Below are 23322 nucleotides of genomic sequence, written 5' to 3'. Positions count from 1 at the left end.
CCAGCTACACAGTGCAGTGGGGACTAAGTGAGGCCGGACATTCCAGCTTGATGTGTTAAACTCACAGAAAAGAGATGTATCACTGGTGTATCACTACAGGGCAGCTTTCTCTACGGGCCAAAATAATATGAGATCCTTATGTGAGCATCTGTTCAGCGCACAGTATAGGCACACGGGTGGGGACGGGACGGGGGCACAAAAGGGTATATAATATTCTGCATATTTCATATATGTTTGTACACTTTTGAAAGAACTTAAAATATCTATTTGAAAACCGTTTTCTCTCTGTGGGATATGCAGTACATTATGCTATGTGGATATATATCACTGTGTATATATATATTTCACAGTAGACAAAAAAATATACACAATATATACTGTACACAATACACTATACAAAACATATATATCTAGTGTAAACTGTGCACAATGACAGTCCTGTCCTCCTCCTTCCTTACCCCTGCCCCGAGGTTAACTCCCACTTGCTGTCTGTCGTTTTCGCACACTCTGCAGTCTCCAGGAACATGCTCTTGAGCTGAGTTCCACTACATCCTTCATTAACACTAACCTTTGCGTTGCTGTTGAAATTAGCTTGCAAATACAATGACTTATCAGCAAGTGACTTGGTGTGAGTGTTACTGTAAGGACAGCAGTAACCAGGCCCAACAAGTTGATGCACACACACACACACACACACACACACACACACTGTATAAACAGGCTTGTTTTGTGTTTATATTACCCAGTGCATGGAAGCAGTGCTACAGCAGTGTTGTGACTGAAAACATTTCCAGCTGGTTCTAATCATTTTTAATTGCTGATGCGTTTCAAGTTGTTGTTTCGGTTATACTAAGCAGTGCCAGGTTGGCTCTGACCGTAAAGTAAATTGACTTTGTTTTAATCTTTCCATTCAACACGAACCCAATTAATAAGTACCACTGTAATAAATAATCAGCTCAAATACCCAAAACTTCTGTTACTCAGAAATTCCTACAGAAGTGAAAACCAAACCAGAAGTGCAACTTTTTTGCTCATAGCCATAGTAATGTTCTCTCATGAGACTTTAATATATTATTTAAAACATTAGCTTACTTTAGTCCTAATGGTCTGTTAACTACAGATACAAAAATATGAATAGACATGACTGGCTTTATGTCTATGCTTAATACAACCTGCTTTATGCATTAAGCAAATATTATATTATGCAGTAAGTAATTGTAAGAGCATGACAGATCACATATACTGATGCATTACCTTGTATTAAAAGATTCTAAACTCATTAAAAGTACATAACCTTTACTTACTTGTTAAGATCATTCTGTTTTCTCAGGTCCTCGTTAACGGTATGAAATCTCCAGATGGTTCTTAATTATTCTTTTTAATTATTTTTAAAGACACATTCTGCAGAGTTTGCTTTAACAATAAATCCTAACTGGCCTTTAAGTTTTATTACCAAATTATTCTCAACACCACAATGCTATCCTTCAGCACATCTGGCTTAGGAGTGAAATGAAAGCAGAGGCGTTCTCATTGTCCCGGTGGACTATACCAACTGCACTCAGCCTTCATGGGGGTGACTCATAATGTCAGTCTGATTCAAGTGATTAAAAGAACATTGGAAAAACCTTAAGAGCAGCAGTAACGTAGTGTGTCAGTGTGTATTCTTGCAGAACTTAGAAAGCAGTAAGCATGTAATATAAATCTACAGAGATAGAAGAACCAGTTTGTGGTGAAGTACCTCCCCGACATTAACGAATGGAGTGTTCCAGTGTATTAGACCTCCCCCACTGTGCATTTCATTGACCCCAGATGTCCCTCCCCAACACCTGCACACTGTCACAATGGCTCTGGAGGAGCAGTCGGTCACTGTCTTTTGTAGATTAGTCAATTCATTATCTTTCAGAAAAGTGCCTTCAAAGTAACTCACAGATTACTACTGTGTTCACTCTGTGCGCTTGGCTGTTTTCCGTCCCCTCCTAGAATCCACTCTCATAAACACATGCTTCGTTGTTGCAGTGCTTCAGACCCGTCTCTGAGCTCAGACATCGAACGAGACATACAGTCAGAGATCAGAGACTGGGCTGCCAAGTCTTCTCTTTCCCACCCATGTATCACCATTCTCTAGTTATTATCCCATAGTTCCTGCTATGAATTCCTGAGCCCTCATTCCAGTGATTTCACAGACCCCGAGGGTGCATGGCCTGGATGGCACACAGCTGCGGCTTCTCACAGACTAGCAGCTGCAGAAATAGTTTGCTAAGTTCACATCTCATGTACATCATGTACATACAGGGTAAGAAGGACCCATCTTCAAGTGGGAGTTGTTTTTATTGAAAGTAAGAACAAGTAAGATTAATCTTTTGAGCTAAACCAACCAACCAACTGGAGCAGATTCACCGCGAGGCAGAGCTGACTGTAACCCTAACCCTGACCCTGAGCCTGACCCTAACCCTAAACCTGACTCTGACACTAACCCTAACCCTAACCCCGACCCTAACCCTGACCCTGAACCTAACTCTAACCCTAACCTATCAAATCACTCACTTGTATCAATAAACTGCTGATCAACTGCTTCTTAACTGCTTATTAACTGCTGAATAACTGCTGATTAACTGAGCAGTTGCATATCAGTTAAATACTCTTGATGCCATGCAAAGTAAACCTTCATATTATGCAGCTTGTTATGATTCAGCCATGCTGGGTTTTGATTGGCGTGTGTGGCTTGATCTCCCTGGCTCCGGTCTATTGTGCGGAACCGAGACATATCTGCATCCTAGCCTAACAATCAAGAAGTGGGGAAACTTGCTGTCTCCAATTGGAGGCTTGATTTCAGAAAGAATGCAATTGATTGCAGGAGGGTTTGTTTGTAGGGAACTGAAGGAAGAAACGCGTCTGTGTATTAAACTGATGGATAATGTATCTCTGCACCAGTAGCTGCGATAGAGGAGCAAATGCTGGAACATGCATAAATCGGTACTCTTGGTGCCCAGTGAAGTCCTGAAAAGGATGACTGCTGGTGTAAAACCATTCATTTTTCGACAACACCGGCCTCACTAAGAACACTCTGCATTCACCAGTTACTCCAAAATGTACGGCAACGTTTCTTGACAACATGATTTTTAGTAACTCAGTTAGCATCTTTTTGAATGAAATGGTGTCTTCGTGTTCTTCCTGGTATAGCAAAGTTATTGTGTTTTTCCTGAACACAATTGAGTAAGAAAGTCACGTCAGGAATATGCAGAACCCCTCCTAAGGACAAGGAAAAGCGAGTCTCAAGTGCCCTGGCCACACCCGCGCTGTCCTGCAGGGAAACTACTTGAACTAGTCCAAAAGTTTACTTCTGCACCGCAATGTGTTCAGATAGAGAACACATACAGCACAGCAGTGTCAGTCCTGTTCAGATAGAGAACACATACAGCACAGCAGTGTCAGTCCTGTTCAGATAGAGAACACATACAGCACAGCAGTGTCAGTCCTGTTCAGATAGAGAACACATACAGCACAGCAGTGTCAGTCCTGTTCAGATAGAGAACACATACAGCACAGCAGTGTCAGTCCTGTTCAGATAGAGAACACATACAGCACAGCAGTGTCAGTCCTGTTCAGATAGAGAACACATACAGCACAGCAGTGTCAGTCCTGTTCAGATAGAGAACACATACAGCACAGCAGTGTCAGTCCTGTTCAGATAGAGAACACATACAGCACAGCAGTGTCAGAGGTGACGTCAAGCCTTTTATAACCTGCCCCACCCCACTCTGTTTCAGTATACACAGACAATGTAAACATGCCACACTCCCAGCAATGGTGACGTCTCACTGGCGGCGAGGACAGTGCTGTTGCCATTACAGTATGTTCCATAGCAGCATTGAGCTCTGCTTTCAACTGTGCACACCACAGGGGACCTTTGAACAGACTGTGCTCTATACTACCCCCCTGGATGCTGAACCACTACCCACTGTATCAAAGGAAATGTGAGGAATTTAAACACAGGAAAGCATGCTTTGTACGCCTCTGGCTGTAGGATGCTCGACGCCTTGCTGAACTCCTTCAGCAGCCAGAGTATTGAGTATTGTCTATGCTATCCAGGACACAGAGAGAGACACTTTCATGAACGGATGTATGAAAAATAGACCACTGCAATCCAAGTCTGACAAACGATCGGTTAAATTCAAGTTCATATATTTTTTTTCACAAGTTTGTTTCCATAAATTAAAAAAAAAAATAAAAAGATTTCCACTGGAAGTATTAGTTTGTATAATAAAATGTTAGAAACATGCTAGATGACTGTTTGCTGATCTGTTGTGAATGCAGTATGAATCCGCTCTCTTTTGTAAAGACACATATTAACACACTGCAGATCTCTGTTTAATCTGGTCCTCCTGGAGTGAGTCCTGCACCACAGCCACTCTGCACCCTTTTGCATTGTCCGTACAGCCAGGAATGATGTCACCCAGCGGAACCCATACATCGGCTTACTTAATTACAGTTTCCTCGGGGCAAGGAAGGGCTGTTCTGACTTGGTTTTCTCTCCATGCACTGCTTCATTCGACGTGCCTCTTGGTGCTGAAAGAAGAGCGAAGCTGGATGCTTTCAGACTCTATTAATCATGGAAGCACTCTGTCGTTGTCTTTCTTAATGTGGCTTTTGTTTGGCCAGGAGAAAACAGAGAGATTTTACTGTCTAATTTAAAGTGGATCTATGTCGAGAAAAGCCATTTTCATGCAACATTATTCTAAAATTCATATTTTAAAAGAATATTGATGCATGAAACACCTTGTGGAAACATTATGACCATGTTCACTGTATGAATTCATGGATTCATGTTCACTGTATGAATTTATGGATTCATGTTCACTGTATGAATTTATGGATTCATGTTCACTGTATGAATTCATGGATTCATGTTCACTGTATGAATTCATGGATTCATGTTCTCTGTATGAATTCATGGATTCATGTTCTCTGTATGAATTCATGGATTCATGTTCACTGTATGAATTCATGGATTTATGCTTGGTGCACCTGATGGCAGCTGATAGCATCTAGAATCATGCACTCTTGATGTGTTGGCAGAGGAACTGTATTCATCCCAATCTGCTGCTCTGTGATCTCAGTCTCAGCTTGTGTGCCACTACCTCTCTGTCACCGCTGCTAATGTGCACAACTGAAAACAAGGTTTAGCAAAACCAGATCTCCTTTTCCCGGAGTCTGTTAAAGGGTTTCAAATCTGAATAGTCCTTTCCCTGGAGTGAGCCTGCAAAGCCCTGTGTGCAGTGTGCTCTTGTGCACAGCTCCCTGGGGTACTTCATCTAAAGCCAGCCGTTGAGTCTCTGGCTTGGTATTTCCGATTCTCGTGCACAGCTCTGAGTGTTTGTACTGCATGCACTCCTCTCTTCCTCTCCGGTTCATCAGCTGCATAATGACAGTCATTATCTTTTAACAACATCGCTCCTTCAAAGGCATTTCATGTTATCCGTTAGGTGCAGATGCATCTGATTCGAGGGTAGCGAGGACAGGAAACGTACAGTAGCTGCGGTAGCTGACTATCAGAGACTCCTGGTTCACCCTTTGCAGTGCACCAATAAATTAGATGTTTCCTGTCTCAACTTTATATGATGTTTGCAATCATTATAAGTGGCTGCAATTATTAGTCTCTTAACCCCCGGGGGAAACCCAGGCTCTGTGATGCATCCACACTGCTTTAGAAACCTCTGCTGTCTAGACGCTATCTGAAGAAACAAGGGAGATTCCTGCCTGGCAAAGACACAGCAGCATAGGAGGATACATTAACAGAGGCTGATGGAAAGATTGGGGTTTTCTGCTAGGGTGTGATGAGTCACTTTTAATCAGAGTTATATTAGGAGTCTGACAATGTCATGAAAATAGTAGAGTCTAGCCTGCAGATCCAGAGGGTGTAAGCAGTGCCACTCACATAACAACATTGTTATCAGGTGAAAACAGCCATTGCATTGCATTATATTTCTTACACATATACCTCATATATATATATATATATATATATATATATATATATATATATATATATATATATATATATATATATATATATATATCTCCTAGATCCTGAACACCAAGCAAAGCGTTGGGCCTCAAAACAAGGAAAGGCTGGGTTTTGGAGGGAGGTATGACAGCATCACCCCATGTGCTTGGACAATCAGGATGATTGCAATCATTGTTTTTAGCTTAACTTGTTGTTTAAAATAATATGCATGTATTTATTTATTTATGTGAGTATGACAGGCTCTGTGTGTATGTAGTGCATGCTTTGTGATAGTGAGTGTGTGGAATATTTGTTCAGCTCAGGAGCCCAGCACAATCAAGCTGCTAACGTCAGAGAGTTCAGATGGGTTTGCGTTCTGGGAGAGGAAAGTGTCTGGATCATTTTACACATCTCTCGTGGGTAAGACTGTCCTTGGTGCCTATATACATTCATCCTGCTGCTGGAACCAGTGCTATTAGCATAATGCTCTTGTACACCCGTGCCTTGCATGGTATGAATCTATAGAGGTATCCCCAGCTGATTCGGGATAACGATCTCTACTCTAGTGGCGCTTGCTAAAGCAGAATCAATAAAGGCTCACACCCAGGTTTAAAACTAGCTATGGAGTCTTGAATTCAGATACTAATATCAATGAAGCAGCCAAGTAGTTTGGACTACTTATGTAGTCTACATGCATGATAAAAACCAATATAGGAACAAATGGCAAATTGCAGCAGGTAATTTAATCTCACAACCTGCAATCATCCACTAAATGTAATTAAATCCTTGTGCATCTGCAGAGTGAGGCTTTGTGAAAATTGACGAAGACGTGCCGGGTGGTTTTGAACGGTCCAGGAAACAGGCAAATACAGGGGTAGAGGAGCTAGCTCGTGAGCACTGCATTAGCTAACTGCTGAGCTCTTTCCAAAACTGGTCATTCTGAGAGCGTGCCGTGCATCGATGCTGCTCCACCGCTCTGCTTTAATAGTTCAAGGTCACACTGACCCTGCATGAAATAAATTGATTTCCTTTAGAAAATCAGATTTGAGTGTCATTCCAAATGCTGAGCCAGGGGAACTCAGACCACAATTGCAAATTGCAGAATTTCAAATCCTTTTACCGTGGGCTGTCCACTGACAGGTATGTCACATTGGGTACCTGTAGCACACACACACACACACACACACACACACACACACACACACACACACACACACACACACACAACAGCCTCCAGTTCCAGGGCAGAAGACCACGCAATCATCCCCACCTGGTGCCTGTCACAAAGAGCTGCATGAACACGCTGGCTCCGCTCTGATCCTACAACGCTGCAGAGAAAAACAGGCTGATGATACAATAAGGGCTGGAGGCTTTAAAGGATTTCACTATTAAGGGATTGAGAAGCAGCTGAACCCAGCCCCCCACTTTCAAACACCTGCCCTTTGCTGTCATCCACTTCTCTGACCTTCAGACCATTAAATATGTTGATGCTAATGCTAATTATCAGTACCTGCAATCTGTAACTGAGTATTTATCTTAATCTGTAAATGTAATTTACTGCTTATGAGGGACTGAAAGCACTGGAGCTTGAATCCAGCTGTCTCCTCAGAGCCTGCTGACCTTCCTCTGTCCTGGCCAGTGGTGATTGTCTCCCACAAGAGACGATTCAATCTCCCTGTGCCTGACACAGCAGCTCTGTGGCGTGCAGTATAAGATAGCATTGCTGCAGGCTGCAGTCTACGCACCCCTGACCACCCCAATCACCATGCACTTGTAAAGATGAAGCACAGAGACAGTGACACATGCTTTTATTTGATCAGCGTCTTCGTCTGTCACAACTGCTTCCCCGATAGCACAGTAGTGGTGCCTCGCATCCAATATGAAATTACTGTTTCAAACCGAATTGAGCTTTGTGCTGAAACAGGAATCTCCTGATCTGCTTGCTCTGTTCAAAAATCACAACATGCATTATGAGTCAATGTGCACCAGCGTGCATCCGCACTTGTGAGAAACCTCTGAATGTCCCATCACCTGCATTTAAACAACAGAACCCGGATTCAGAGGCATTGCTGTCTAGACGTTCTATCTGAATGTTCCACGGCCATCCCTGATTGGTGGATGGAAGTTCTAAGGGTTCTAGTGTATTGTGTTGTATAATAACATTAGTATGCCTGATAGAATGCAGATGTGGGATTGACTGTTCTCTCTTCGTTACAAATGGTTCTGTAATGAAACCAGGACGCACATATGGCTGCAACTCCAGCAGAGTGGCATCACTCACACAGGGCCAGCTGATTAATAAACGCAGTTAAGAGCCAATGTATACAATTACAATGTATGCAAACACTTAACAGCCTGTTTTTCACTGTCAAAACCCAAAGGGCCACAAAGCTGGCAGCGTTCGCAGAAGCGGGTGCCAGCGATCATTGCACACCTTCTTCTCCTTTGTTAGTCAGCTAGTTCAATCTTTATTTTAGCCAAGACAAGCTAACATGGGTTCAGAACATTATGATACTGTTTCTTTGCTTTCTTTGCTATAATCTATTGAGTCTGATAACAAGATGCGCAGTTAATGAGCAGAACAGATTGTTTGGTTGTCTGTAGCACACTGCAGCTGAAAAGGACTAGGCTTAGTGCTTCCAAACTTGGCAAAAAATAACAAGCTGCCCTGGTCCACCCCTGTTGCTCCACCAAGTGAACTGGGTTTGTTCTCAACATCGCAAAGCTCTGAACCTGCTGTTAATGTAAGACTTGAGTAAGAGAGTTCCAGAGAATACAAATCAACAAAGAGAACGGTTTGAGATATCCAGCCACAGTGTGTGATTCAGCATGGAGGAATGGGTCAGACTGGAGTGTGTGTGTGTATGCGTGTGTGTGTGTGTGTGAGTCAGCATGGAGGAATGGGTCAGACTGCACAGGCACAATGGAGTGTGTGTGTGTGTGTGTGTGTGTGCGTGTGTGTGTGCGTGGGGTTATGTTACCGCAGTGACCAGTCTGTTGATTCTTCTCCGGTTAGTTACAGTGGTCAGAGGATGACCTAACATGGAGTTCAGGAAGCTCCAAGTATACCAGCTGTGGAATTGCCTTTTATAGCCCGTGCCAGCTGAGGAAAGCCAGTGCCCCTCCTAGTCAGCTTCATCCCAGTCCCAGCGCTTTGCCCCAGTGCTCTCACCCTGTCGTCCTCACAGCTAAAGAGAGGGAGGGAGAAGTGATGGGGTCCTGCGCTGGCCCTCATGGGTGCATTCTGTGCAAGCCTTCACAAAATATTCATCCTTCAAGGGACTTTCATTTGTATCACATGTTAGTAATGGACAGCGACAGAGAGAGAGAGAGAGTGAAAGAGAGAGAGAAAGAGAGAGAGAGAGAGAGAGAGAGAGAGAGAATATTATCTATGCTATCCAGGACCTCATTGTAACCCTAATAAAACATGAATGGTAAAGATAAGTAGTATTGTGGAAAATTACACCTCTTACATAGCTAATCCATAACTCAGCTTTGAAGTGCAATGTAGAGCAATATACAAATTGTCTGATTTCCATATGATCCAGCCTCTCTGTCTCTCGCACGGAGTCTCAGATAGTTAGTGCTATACCTGGCTCTCGTCCCAGACAGCAGAGAGGATCAGTGGGTCCAGCACTGCAAGGATTAATGCTCTGCTCCGTATGCGTGCCCAGGTTTTACTCATACATTCCCATGCGAGGATGCTAACTAAACAAAACAACTTGAATCACGGCATTGCTATGGAAACCCATCGCTCTTTCATGCGCAGGGGGATGCAGCCACCCTTCCAATGACTCATTTCTTTTTGTTTTTGCTATTGATTTTATAACATGGCGTTTCTCGCCAGGACCCTCTTGTAAATGAGATGTACAGCATAGCTCAAGAGTTCAGTCCTGGTTAAACAAATAACACTGCATTTGAAATTGAAAACGCTCTGTAATATTTCTCATCTTTGACTTGTATCGGTTGATTTGCAGTAATACAGATTATGGTGACCAGAGTTTCTGTAGCACTGCCACTAGCAATTAGCCCGTGTCAAAGCACATGGCAAATCAAACTCTACCCCGTGCGCTTCTGCTTCAGGTGTAAATCCAATTCTTTCTTTTTCCAGCAGAGGGTGCCAGAGAGCTTCCAGGGATTAGCAGTGTTTTCACAAGATAACTTCTGCAGTATAACATACTGTGATATTCCATAACTGATCAAATCCTGATCAGAGTGAACGTTTCTGGAATTGAAAACAGAGAGATAGAGAATAGACAGATAGATATAGAATAGACAGAGAGAATAGACAGAGATATAGAGTATACAGAGACAGAGAATACACAGAGAGATATAGGATAGATAGAGAATAGACATAGACAGAGAGATAGAGAATAGACAGATAAAGAATAGATATAGAATAGACAGAGAGAGAATAGACAGAGATAGAGAGTGTACAGAGATAGAGAATAGAGAGAGATAATAGAGAATAGACATAGACAGAGAGATAGATAATAGACAGATAGATAGAGAATAGACATAGACAGAGAGATAGAGAATAGACAGATAAAGAATAGATATAGAATAGACAGAGAGAGAATAGACAGAGATAGAGAGTGTACAGAGATAGAGAATAGAGAGAGATATAGAACAGACAGAGAGATAGATAATAGACAGATCGAGAATAGACATAGACAGAGAGATAGAGAATAGACAGATAAAGAATAGATATAGAATAGACAGAGAGAATAGACAGAGATAGAGAGTGTACAGAGATAGAGAATAGAGAGAGATATAGAACAGACAGAGAGATAGATAATAGACAGATAGATAGAGAATAGACATAGACAGAGAGATAGAGAATAGACAGATTGATAGAGAATAGACAGGTATATAGAGAGTACACAGATAGACAGAGAATAGACAGATAGAGAATAGACAGAATAAACAGATATATAGAGAATACACAAATAGACAGAGAATAGACAGATAGATAGATAGCTAGACAGATGGATAGAGAATAGACAGATAGAGAGATAACATGGGTGCTTCACCAGCATTTTATTGTGAACATGCATTGAAAACTACACAGTGCACAGAATGACACTTCCCAGTTTAGAACATCAGTTTAACTAGCAATGAAAAGCAGGGCTTGTGTGGATCCTGACATGCCAAGACTGTAGTCGGGAACCATAGGTATGAGAGTGGAATAGCATGATGGGACAGATGGGAGCCAGGACCTTAGCACATTATAACCTGCTCTGCGTTACAAAGGACAGGGAGCGCTGTACTTTATCAGTGCAGCCCTAAAAAGCAGTCCTAACCCCCCTCAACACACCACAGTAAGGAAACAAGCACTTCTGTATCTGCAGCATTCCTTTCTTACTGTCTGGAACCAGCAACACACTGTAACGTTTCAAAACATTGTACAACAAAATGAAAGCCTTTCGAGGCTTGTAGCTTGTAGCACGTCCTGTAGGTGTTGACTACACTTCTCATTTTAAATGGCGCAGTGCTTTGCTTGAACAAGGACACAGCACCTTTGATGTTGAGCTCCAATCCCAAATACAGCTTGACCATCTTTTTAAAACTGCCAGTCTGACACCTAGTGGTACAATTAGGTACTTAAGAAAAGCTGAATCAAGTCTGAATAATTCTTTTCAGACTCTGCAGGAGCTGCGCAGAGTTTTAAAGGGCTGCTATATTTCAACTCTACAATAAGTTTTTTTTTTGTTTTTTTTTTATGGAACTATCAAAGCACATTAAACGAACAATGAAGTTAATTTGGTTTTACATATTAACTGTTATGTAATCTATTACCGTTCCTGGGGAAAATGTGATGACATTAAGGCAGGTTCCATTATCTACACAAAAGAGAGCAGTCTGGAAGAAAAATAATTAAAAAGAAAAATCTGGAGACGGCTCTCGCTGAGTGAAATTACCCAGAAATAATTAGACAGAAAAGGTTAATCAGTCCAGTAAGACAAATCACTTGTAGTAATAGTATTGCTTTCCAGTGAAGTACTTAACCATCTCAAGAAGAATGAAACAGAACCACAGGACTCTCACCCTGATGGCTTTCATGAATGCCAAGGAGTACAGATGCACCAGTATGTGCAGGTTACGCAGGTGTGTTCTTTAACTGCTGGAACACATTTGTGTTATTAAACTAAACATGTAATATATTGTATAGATAGTATAATATGTTTTATTAAATCTATACAGCCTGCCCAAATGGCTTCTAACCTTCCTGTTTCCTCATGTAGAATCTCAGGTGTTCCAGTTCAGAATTGTAAGTATTTCTTCTGTTAATTCCGGTTCCATCCTAGCACTGCCTTTACCTGCATGGCAAGAACTCCACCGTACCCTTTGATCACTGCGCTCAAGAGGGCCTTTGTTATGATGCTCTCTCCCTCACCTGTCAAATGGCCAGTCAAAGCTTTTAAAACTCTGCACGTTTGCTGTCAGCTATTAAACAAAATGTTTATGTATTGAAAACCCCCTGGTTTATTATGCATCTTACCCGTGTTCTTATAGTCTGTTCTTTTCTACTCCCCTTGTTATTATCATTATTAAAACAACAATACAGTAATGCGTGATGGTTTTATTTTGTGGTGTCCGCTGGTATAACGTCCTCTGTTGGCTCGCTCCAGGCCTGAGGATTTCCAGCTCATGTGTTCACAACCATCAAGCCACTAACTGGAGGTAGATTCCCTTGCATTGCTCAATATTTTCAGGCATGCTTGAGCCTTTTAGAGTATTAGACATGATATAATCTTAACCCTTACTCTTTTCTGATACCATTGTGTACTTACATATATACCGTGCAAAAAGACGTACACGTTAAGTACATTGTAACTGTGCATAATAACATTGGAATCACGTGTAAATACACATGTATTACCATGTAGTATCTACCATGCAAACACAATAATCGGAGACGCTATGCAGTGTTTCTGATTTTGGGGTCCGAACTGCTGACAGCAGTCATAAATCCTCATGAAAATTTTGCAGCAGCGCAGCACACTATGTTGTTGATCAGATTAGACATTTTTTGTTACTGTGATGGGTTTGCCCTGATATAAAAATGCTGTCTAGCACACCTGCTGTTCACTTTGCTGTTCTAGTTCCTCAAGTCATGCAAGTGGATTTTAACAGGGGTTTCTATACCCAGGCATCTAAAGAGAAGTAACCAGTTGGAACTCTGTTTCTGGTAGCTGTTGGTTTATTGTGAACTCACTTTGCAGTGCTCTTTGATGCATGGCCACATCACGGTGCAGTCCCCGCTCTTGTTGTCTGTGTTTGTCTGTGTCTGCCTTGCAGAGTGATGCTCATGATTTATTGTTTTATCACTCACCAGCTTTTGAAGCCATCCCTTTCAATTTACGAAACCAGCAGACGTCTCAACATTTTAACTGCATACAGCCGTGCTCTCTGGGGCCATTTGTAGCTTTATTGATTCATAGAAATGTACCTTTCCAGGGTCTGTTGCACTGTGTAGGGGATGGTTCTGCCTTAGTGCTACACATAATGTCTATTCATCAAGATTCAATCTAGTTATCATTGGAATGGGTCTCTCATTGTATTAGTACTGCACTATTCAGATGTACCTGTGCTGGCCCTGCCTGGGGCACGCAGTGAATAACTAAACTAACCCAAACCACTGCACAGAGAGCGAGGTACAGTAAGTAGGTGGCTTTCTTACTTCTGCATGTGTCTGACTATCTTTGGTTCCATTGTATTCTCATCTTGTTTCACTTCTCTTTCATGCAGTTTTCAGCTGTCTTTGTGTAGCTTGCTGGTAGCAGTTCCTTAATTGCGTTCTGTTTTTAGGACCTTGATGCACAGTACAGTATTAACCGATTCAGCGGCTTTGCAGCCAAAATTATCCATACAGTAAATGGGATGAGTTTGCTGGGTACTAAAACAGCAAACACACATTGTTTACACCGCCCACATCACACACACACACACACACACACACACATACACACACACTTGCACACACACACACACACACACACACACACACACACACACACACACACCGCACACACACACACACACACACACACACACACACACACACACACACACACACACACACACACACACACACACACACACACACACACACACACACACACACACACACACACACACACACACACACACACACACACACACACACACACACGCACGCACAAACAATAAAACAACAACTTTACGCTTTGAGAGCTCATGTTAAGAGCTGCTGTTTTGTAAAATGTTAGCAATAAGTAAATGTTTAGTGGTTCAATATGCAGTCTGTTTTCCAGTGGCTGACCATGAGAACCTCTGTACATGAATGATAATAAAAAGGAAGCAGACATCCCCTGCCAGTATGTGATACAGTATCTGGTCTGAACATATGTCACATCAGTCTATGAAATAAAGAAAGGGATTTGTTACACCAGCTTATATTGTCGTTGTATTGCTTAATTGCATACAGCACAGACACCTCATTGGGTGCTTGGCAATGCATGTATTTCAGATTTCAGACAATAAGTGTAAAAGCGTCCGAGTGCAGAATCCAGTCCAATTCTTCAGTGTAAAGTGTAATGGGCTCAGCTTGGCAATGAATCCATCGGTTTCACATGACTGTGGGAATCTGCAGGACTGTAGTGAAAAATCTTGACCTCTGGATATGTTTTATTAAAAAAGGGCTGGCAGTAAATTTGTTTCAGATCCACTGTATATAATAAAGACGCTCTCATCTTTGATAACAGCATTAAACGGAGAGCTTGTTATGGATAAATAATGTACAGTGAATGCATTCGTTTCAGCTTATAGAAAGCCTGATCACAGGCAGGAGCAGAAGCAAATACAATAAATAAATGATACGACTTAGAACTGGCTTTGAACAGGAGAGCGGTGTCTGTGAGATTGTAGATTGTAATGAAAGTGATAATTGCACAGTTGGGAAATAGTATTTAAAGCTTATAAAACTACTGAGGCAAACTAAATGAACCACAAAGACCAGGGCTTAACATTATAATGCTGGCATTAAACACACTGAGCATTGAAGATTGCCTTTGTGAAACAAGCTTGTGGGACGCTCATTTTGGAGCGGGTTCTGCGCCTTCACTGATAGGGCTGGCTGCTCGGGGCAGGCTGGACCTTTTCCTCCAGTCTTGCTCTCTTTGAAGCTGAGGTTCTGACGTTGCTCAGCATTCTGAATTCCCCGATTCGCCGGGATTGTTTTCCACCATGCTGAGACTGTTTTTATTTGCCAAATGTCTCTATTGCCTATATAACTATACAGAGGGAAAATAACAAGACCCTCATTACACAGCAGTATGAGCTTCCCATGTGAGATTTTCCCATCTATGGTTTGCATTACTAGGCTCAGGAGTGACTTATTAAAGACAATGCTAAGCAGATGACTAATCAATAGGATACAGATATTAAGTGAACAGTCCCACATTGTGTGTGTGTGTGTGCTTCAGGTCCTGTAGTTCAGTTCAAATGAGACGGGTTTTCCTCGCCTCAAAGGAAGCAGGTGGTTGTCTCACAACAGCCAGTGTTCCTGGAAGGAAACTTTCTAGAAATGGGCTTTAATCAGCCAGTCGCCTCGACCACCTGCACTTCACACACGTGTGCTGGTGTCCGCATCAATGAAAAGGGCTCTGGCACAGAGCTCAGCCTGCTCCTCGGGATCTGGAAACAATTCCGTTCGCTAGAGGCTGGATGGATTTCTCCCGGGGGAACTTTCTGCTGTTCTGGTATTTCCACATGTCGTCATGGTGACCATCAGTAATGGAAATTTTAAAGAACGCTGATATCTGTATGTGCTAATGTAAATTACACACGTGCACAGGCAAATGTGATATATCACTGAACCCCAGTATGTATATATATATAAGATATATATATATATATATATATATATATATATATATATATATATATAGAGAGAGAGAGAGAGAGATTAGAGAGAGAGAGAGAGAGAGAGAGAGAGAGAGAGAGAGAGAGAGAGAGAGAGAGAGAGAGAGAGAGGGGGAGGGAGGTGAACATCTGGTAATGGTTTCTTATTTACCTTCCTGTGTTAGGACTGTATCTCAAATTGCTTCCACCACTCCCCCCCCCCAACCTATTTCAATTCAGAAAAGCACACCGAAAATGAACTGCAGACACCAGGGCTTGAACTGCTGGAGTGAGGTGAGTGTCAGAGCACAAACTGGGACACTTCTTCAAAGTGAAGGAAAATATATATATTTTAAAATGGGAAATCGACAGGAGAAGGTAGTCAGCTCAGCCCTTAAGGTTAGCTGGTTTCTTCTTCATGAAGTATTTCCAGTGATTAGTGTCGTGTTGGATCCTCATTCTCATTGGATACAGAGCTGCAGCTGTGTTTGAAGTCTTTATAAAATCCCCAGTCGCAGGACTGTAACCAGAGCTGACATTCTATTGAGGTCGGAGACACTTTCTTATACAACTGTGAGCGTCTGGAATCAACTCCCCAGTAATGTTGTTGAAGCTGACACCCTGGGATCCTTCAAGAAGCTGCTTGATGAGATTCTGGGATCAATAAGCTACTAACAACCAAACGAGCAAGATGGGCCGAATGGCCTCCTCTTGTTTGCAACCTTTCGTATGTTCTTATGTTCTTATGTTCTTATGTTCTTATGTTAAACAGAGTTTTCAAGTTCTAGTTGGCAGTATGTACACGACTGCTTGGTATTCATTAATCAACCTCCCAGTCTTTGTCAGACTGCAAACCAACAGAGAACATGAAAGAGTATTTATCAGAATTTTTACACGACCATCGAGCATTGACGATGCAAAACAACAAGCGAGGACACGACCATGGTGTACTCATAGCTAGGGATAGCCATGCCAGCGGGATGCGCTGCCTGGGCTGTGCTGAACTCACTGTAGAAAACACTTCCAGTCATCTCTGGGCTGTGCTAATCTCACTATAGAGAATACTTCCAGTTATCTCTGGGCTGTGCTGCTCTTACTATAGAGAACACTTCCAGTTATCTCTGGGCTGTGCTGCTCTTACTGTAGAGAACACTTCCAGTCATCTCTGGGCTGTGCTAATCTCACTATAGAGAATACTTCCAGTTATCTCTGGGCTGTGCTGCTCTTACTGTAGAGAACACTTCCAGTTATCTCTGGGCTGTGCTAATCTCACTATAGAGAACACTTCCAGTTATCTCTGGGCTGTGCTAATCTCACTATAGAGAACACTTCCAGTTATCTCTGGGCTGTGCTAATCTCACTATAGAGAACACTTCCAGTTATCTCTGGGCTGTGCTGCTCTCACTATAGAGAACACTTCCAGTTATCTCTGGGCTGTGCTAATATCACTATAGAGAACACTTCCAGTTATCTCTGGGCTGTGCTAATCTCACTATAGAGAATACTTCCAGTTATCTCTGGGCTGTGCTGCTCTTACTGTAGAGAACACTTCCAGTTATCTCTGGGCTGTGCTGCTCTTACTGTAGAGAACACTTCCAGTTATCTCTGGGCTGTGCTGCTCTCACTATAGAGAACACTTCCAGTTATCTCTGGGCTGTGCTAATCTCACTATAGAGAACACTTCCAGTTTTCTCTGGGCTGTGCTGCTCTTACTATAGAGAATACTTCTAGTTATCTCTGGGCTGTGCTGCTCTTACTGTAGAGAACACTTCCAGTTATCTCTGGGCTGTGCTGCTCTCACTATAGAGAACACTTCCAGTTATCTCTGGGCTGTGCTAATCTCACTATAGAGAACACTTCCAGTTATCTCTGGGCTGTGCTAATCTCACTATAGAGAATACTTCTAGTTATCTCTGGGCTGTGCTGCTCTTACTATAGAGAACACTTCCAGTTATCTCTTCCACTAGTGCGTTTTGATCCTCTAGAGTGCTGTATGTTTTCATTGCTCTCGCACAGTTTCTGCATACCTTTGTCACTGATTGCTTATCGAATGCCAATTTTGAGCAGTTTCGTGCTGAGCATAACATAACTGCACGCTGATGTATCTGCCAAAGGCACCACGAGGCATGCCACACATGGGGTTTGCATTTGCAGTCAAAGTACACAAATAGTTTGCTTGTTAACAATCGGACACTTTCAACAGGTTTGTTTAAACTACATGTTTAAAAATATCAAAGGCAAAAAAATGAATACATTGTGTTCTCCAGCCCTGAGTGAGGGAATAGCAACAAGACCGCCCCCCCCTTAGTTACATCAGTGGGTTCTTAGTTCATCTCGCAGTTAAATGAGATCAGCGCTTGATTCTATTATTATATGTCCTGGTGCCGAATTCTTACTTCATGACATCTGTTTGAGATTTATCTTCCTGGATTTGGAGGTTATTGCATCAAGCTTTTCAGCCCACCCAGTGACCCGAAGCTCAGTAGAAACGGAGAGATTGATGACTTTATTATACCTGGACCTGCAAAACCTTCATGTTGGAATGAGTTGGCACCCCAGCCCATTGAACTGAATAGAAAGGCAAGGGCTGGACATGAACCGTGAACCGTGAACCGTGCTATTCAAGACGAACGTTTTACTGGTCACCTGGAGAGCCAGCTCTGTAGTGGAGAGGTCAGCACGGGCCTTGTTCTGGTGTCGGTCTTATTAACTCATCAACATTTTTAAATCTCGTTAAAAGACTTCTTTTTTTCATTATGGCTTTTAAGGTACAATTTTGTGTGGTTTTTATGTACTGTCATGTACTTTTGTGTGTATCCTTGTACAGCACTGAGATTCTTGAAAAGCATTTATAAATAAAATGTATTATCATTACATTATTATTAACTGTCCTTGCTCTCTTTAAAAGTACTTTAATACTACAACAAGGCAACAAGACATTGAAAAACCACAACAGTGAGTAACTCTAGAGATTGCAGAAGCACATTGTCCTTGCTAAATGGAATTCAGAAGGTCTCAATGTGTTCTTTACGCAAGTTTGGGTGGCTGGAGCACCCCCTCCCCTCCTGTCCTGAGACAGAACAGTTTACTGTACAGTGGGTGATATTTCAGGATTGGGTGGCTGGCACTCCCCCCCTCCCCTCCTGTCCTGAGACAGAACAGTTTAGTATACAGTGCGTGATATTTCAGGATTGGGTGGCTGGCACTCCCCCCCTCCCCTCCTGTCCTGAGACAGAACAGTTTAATGGACAGTGTGTGATATTTCAGGATTGCTTCAATTGTCCAGTTTGTGGACTCTCGATCCACACTCTCATTTCAATAACTATCAGCGAATGAACCAAAGAAATCACAAATGCTCCAAAGCTATATCTGTACCATGCTAGCAATGCCTGGTCTCGTCTTCATTCTGTGGACTTGTATTTGAAAGACGCATGGTATTATTCACTTATCACAGAACGAGGTCCTGCAGTGTGTTTTCTGCACAGCTGCTATCAAGCTGCATTTCATTATGACAGCAGCGTGGTTTGGGTTACAGGTGAGGACTACCTGGGCTTGGATTAGCCACTATGTCGACTACTGTGAGGAGTCCAATAGTGCTTGCATCTGACTATTCCAATACCTGTTACAGGGCTTATAAAGTCACCTTCGCATTTGCAATCCCCTTGAATCACGCAGCTGTTTTAAAGAAAGCGGCACAGCTGGGTTTAACCCCATTAGAAGCTGTTACTCACAGTGGGCCCCCAGGAGTCTATTAGCCTGTGTAGTGGCTCTTACTAATAAAACATGTAATAAATGCTCAGCACCATGGCAGATGCCTCCAGGCTGTCTTGTGGTGCTCAGCTCAACGTGTGCAACAGATCTATTTCTCAGAGCGCTGGACCCTAACAAAGAGTTGTGCAACATAACTAGCTAGATATTATCTTTCAATTGGAGAGGGGAGACGAGAAGGAGGGGGAGAGGGAAGGGGAAGGGGGAGGGAGAGGGTAGGGAGGAGAGGGAAGGGGAGGGGGCCTAGGGGAGGGGAGAAGGAGGGGGAGAGGGGAGGGAAGAGAGGGGAGAGGGGAGGGAGAAGGGGGGGGGAAGGGGAGGGGGGGGGGAGAGGGAGGGGGAGAGGGGAGGGGAGAGAGAGGGGAGAGAGGGAGGGAGGGGAGGGGGAGAGAGGGAGGGGGGGAGGGGAGGGGGAGGGAGGGGAGGGGGGGGGGAGGGGGAGAGGGGGGGAGGGGTGGCAGATGTTCCTATAGCCCCTGTGGTCCCAGCTGGGTCCATCTCAATCTTTTCTCTTTCAGCCCCGAATCTAGTTTCTTTTTCTGGAGCCCGAAATCTCATGTTATAAAGATCAAAGTAGATCTGCAGTCTAACGAGCAGGGTCCGGACCGGAGGTCTTTAGAAAAAGACCTCCTCGGCGGGGCTTAGATCAAAGGACCTCGGGGGAGTACAATATATTACTAGCGTCAGATTGGGAGGACCTCCTGGAGGGGGTAGTACGGGGTCATTGTGAAAGGGGGTGGGTGGGCTTGCGCTAAAAAACATTGTGCAATACGAGACCTCTTGTGCCCTTGCAAAACTTTCTAATTCAAGAGGGAAAAAAAAGACTGATTTTTACAAAGCATGGTTAGCCTTCAAAATGATGTTTTTTTTTTTATGGGCTTGTTAAACACCAGAATTGGACCAGGGAACTCTTTTAAGTCGGCGGCAGGATTGTTTTAATGGTCTGTATAAAGTTCATAGCGTTGGCTGTAATAATAAAAGTTTTCTTCCACGATCACAATAATGTAACATATCTGTGCAAAATCACCATGGGAACTATTTACACTCCCAGGAGCTAGCTCTGAAAAAGACTCTGAACATCAAAGAAGCCCAACCACTGAAAATAATGTAGACAAGGTTTGTCACTTAATCGGTCAAAGGTATGGTGCCTTGTTGGGTTGTAAAACATTTTATAACATGACAAACTCCACTATTGACTATGAAGATTTTAAAACTTACTATTTATTTATTAACTTTCTTTTTTTGCACAGAGGTGACCCGAGTAGCTGACAGTTTTCCAAAAGTAGCCTCTGCCTTCTAAACTCCTGTCACGCTGTTCGGGTACCTTTAACACAGATCATTCACAAGACACAGACAATCCAGTGGTCAGGCTGTGCTACTGGCATATACTACTTGGATTCTGTTGCACAAAACCTAGTTGTAGAAAGGGTGAGAGAAGGAGCTGTACGATGTGTTTCCTGACCTGAAAGCCGCTTCTCTCTTGCGCTCTTCCAGAACAGATCCCAAGCCTTGTTGGTAGAGTCTTTGATGTGCTCGCTGAACGATCTCCTCAGAGGCAATTTCCCCCGGCTTGCCATCCCCTTAGTGGGGTCCGCTTTCAGCAAATCCCCCAAGTCAACACTTAAGTTAATCCATTAAGAGAGACCCTAAAGCTCCAGGATGAAAATCAAAAGAAATGCAACACAAGTTGTTGCAGTGGAGCAGCTCCCTCACTGCCTTCCCTGCCTGACACTTCGTGAAAGAAAAGTCTCTCTCTGTAATTTGCTAACACCCTTCTTCTCACAGCAAAAAAAAAAAAAAAAAAAAGCTTTTTTCTCTTCTTTTTTTTTTCCAGGAAAGCTGGGGTCAGGCCAGGCTGGAAAGGAAATTGCATCCCACTAGGTCCCCCTTGCCTTGGAGCAAAACACAGCCTTGCATCTCAGCTGCCACATTTTATAAACACACTCATTTCTCCCATAGATGGAGTAATAAATAAGAAGAAACTAGAGTCATTGGGTAGAGTAAATACTGAGCGAGTTCCTTCATCGCTAACATTGCTGCACTTCCCCTAGTGCACAGACCTGCTTCTTCCCATTTTGAAGGCTATTCCTCTGTTAGCTTTGAATCCAGATCACTTAAATAAACCCTCTGGCACGTAACATTTGAACCGTGTGACCCACTGATCAAGAGCTCCCTGTCTGTGTGCAGTGGCAGGCTTGGTCACTATCGTGGGGTTGAATCATTTTAGTTTCATATGGGGTTATTTGTGCCATGTGGACTTCATTTTTTTTGTTTATGAACTGTTGGTTACTAAGTTACCATTGTGTAAACAAAGGTAGTTTGGTTTTGTTAAAGGTAAATTCGCACAGTAAGAGGAGTTCTTTATATTCACAATGTTCTGTTCCCTTTTACAGGAGAAACATTAATATTCTCTTCACACAAACCCGTTATTTTCCCACCGAAAACTCTTTTGTTGCAAGGCTAATGTAAGCAGAAATGTTCTTTCCTATTACTTGCAAAAGATGACTCGACCGGTCCGGAAGAAACATTTAAAATGGAATTTAGAAAGATAAATCTTGTAAACGAAAACAACATCAGCATCTGCTTTACGTTACAAGGATTTTACAAGAGCTCCTCTAAATCGAGTCAGTTGGTGGGGATGGGATTCAAATAGCTTACCCATAAATTTCCTTTCTGAATTACTTCAGCCTTATCCGATAATGGGGTCTGCCATATCTAATGCATGGAACGAAGGGGGTAATGCTGTGTGTGCAAAACAGAAAGTTGACAGTGAAAGATGCAGCATATCCTATATCAGTGGAAGGACATGTTGATGGGTTTATTTGGGTGAGCTAACAACCCCTTAAACCCCCATTCATCAAGACACATTCTCACTGCGCTTCACTGAACCCCTAATCGACATGATGCGCTTCAATGAGAAATCAGCCTATCAGCGCTCCTTCCATGCACAGGTCCGCCCTCTGGTGCCTGTAGAATAAAACCTCATGGTCCCATCGAGCGCTCCGTCAAATATGCATTAAATTTGACGCGCCATTTCCATCTGCAGCCCTTATATCCAGGATCTAAACCAATCCTGCCTGGGCAAATGCAAATCCAAAGGCAGAGCCATTTCTATCCACAGCCCTTATATCCAGGGTCTAAACCAATCCTGCCTGGGTGAATGCAAATCCAAAGGCAGAGCCATTTCTATCCACAGCCCTTATATCCAGGGTCTAAACCAATCCTGCCTGGGCGAATGCAAATCCAAAGGCAGAGCCATTTCTATCCACAGCCCTTATCAGCCAGTTATGATTGTTTGCTGGATCCCCGTGGAGAAGGCAAAGAAAACAAGATGTTAATCTCCAGGAAAGATATGCATTTTATTACCTGAATGTCACAAGAACCAATTTAAAAATATAAATCATTGCGTTATCTTGAAAAGCTGATTGTGTTTTACCATGCTTCGCAAGGACTCTAACTACATTAGCAATGTCCCAGAGAACACAGCCCTTTGGGAATATTGAAGACCCTTCAGCTTTAAAGAATACAGAAACCCGTGGGTCCATGGAACCAGTACCAAGAAGAAAAACTAAACAAACAGGACAGGGGCACTGCACGTGTAAATGTGTGTGTTCTGTGGCAGGGAAAGGGTTAAAAGCCTCCCTGCCAGCCTAAAATTGTTTGAT

The 23322-nt window shown here is 42.8% G+C and overlaps 1 protein-coding gene across 2 annotated transcripts in view; it reads right to left on the bottom strand.

The window, feature by feature from the left end:
• LOC121296970 (rho GTPase-activating protein 7-like) overlaps window positions 1-21681 on the bottom strand; it is a 35883-nt gene extending 14202 nt beyond the window's left edge. Inside the window, exon 1 of one of the 2 annotated variants that reach the window (XM_041222947.1) lies at window positions 21120-21681. In XM_041222947.1, the coding sequence (XP_041078881.1) occupies window positions 21120-21234 (115 nt within the window). In that variant the 5' untranslated portion in view covers window positions 21235-21681. Of the gene's footprint in view, window positions 1-1304; window positions 1507-21119 lie in introns of those variants that run through there. The other variant, XM_041222949.1, reaches the window with a different exon arrangement.
• Between the last annotated feature and the right edge of the window lie 1641 nt (window positions 21682-23322).

The sequence above is a fragment of the Polyodon spathula genome, chromosome 22, assembly GCF_017654505.1.
Source record: "Polyodon spathula isolate WHYD16114869_AA chromosome 22, ASM1765450v1, whole genome shotgun sequence".
Classification (NCBI taxonomy): Eukaryota; Metazoa; Chordata; class Actinopteri; order Acipenseriformes; family Polyodontidae; genus Polyodon; species Polyodon spathula.
The sequence above is the reverse complement of the archived record's forward strand: the minus strand, read 5'-3'. Positions and strand labels throughout refer to the sequence as shown.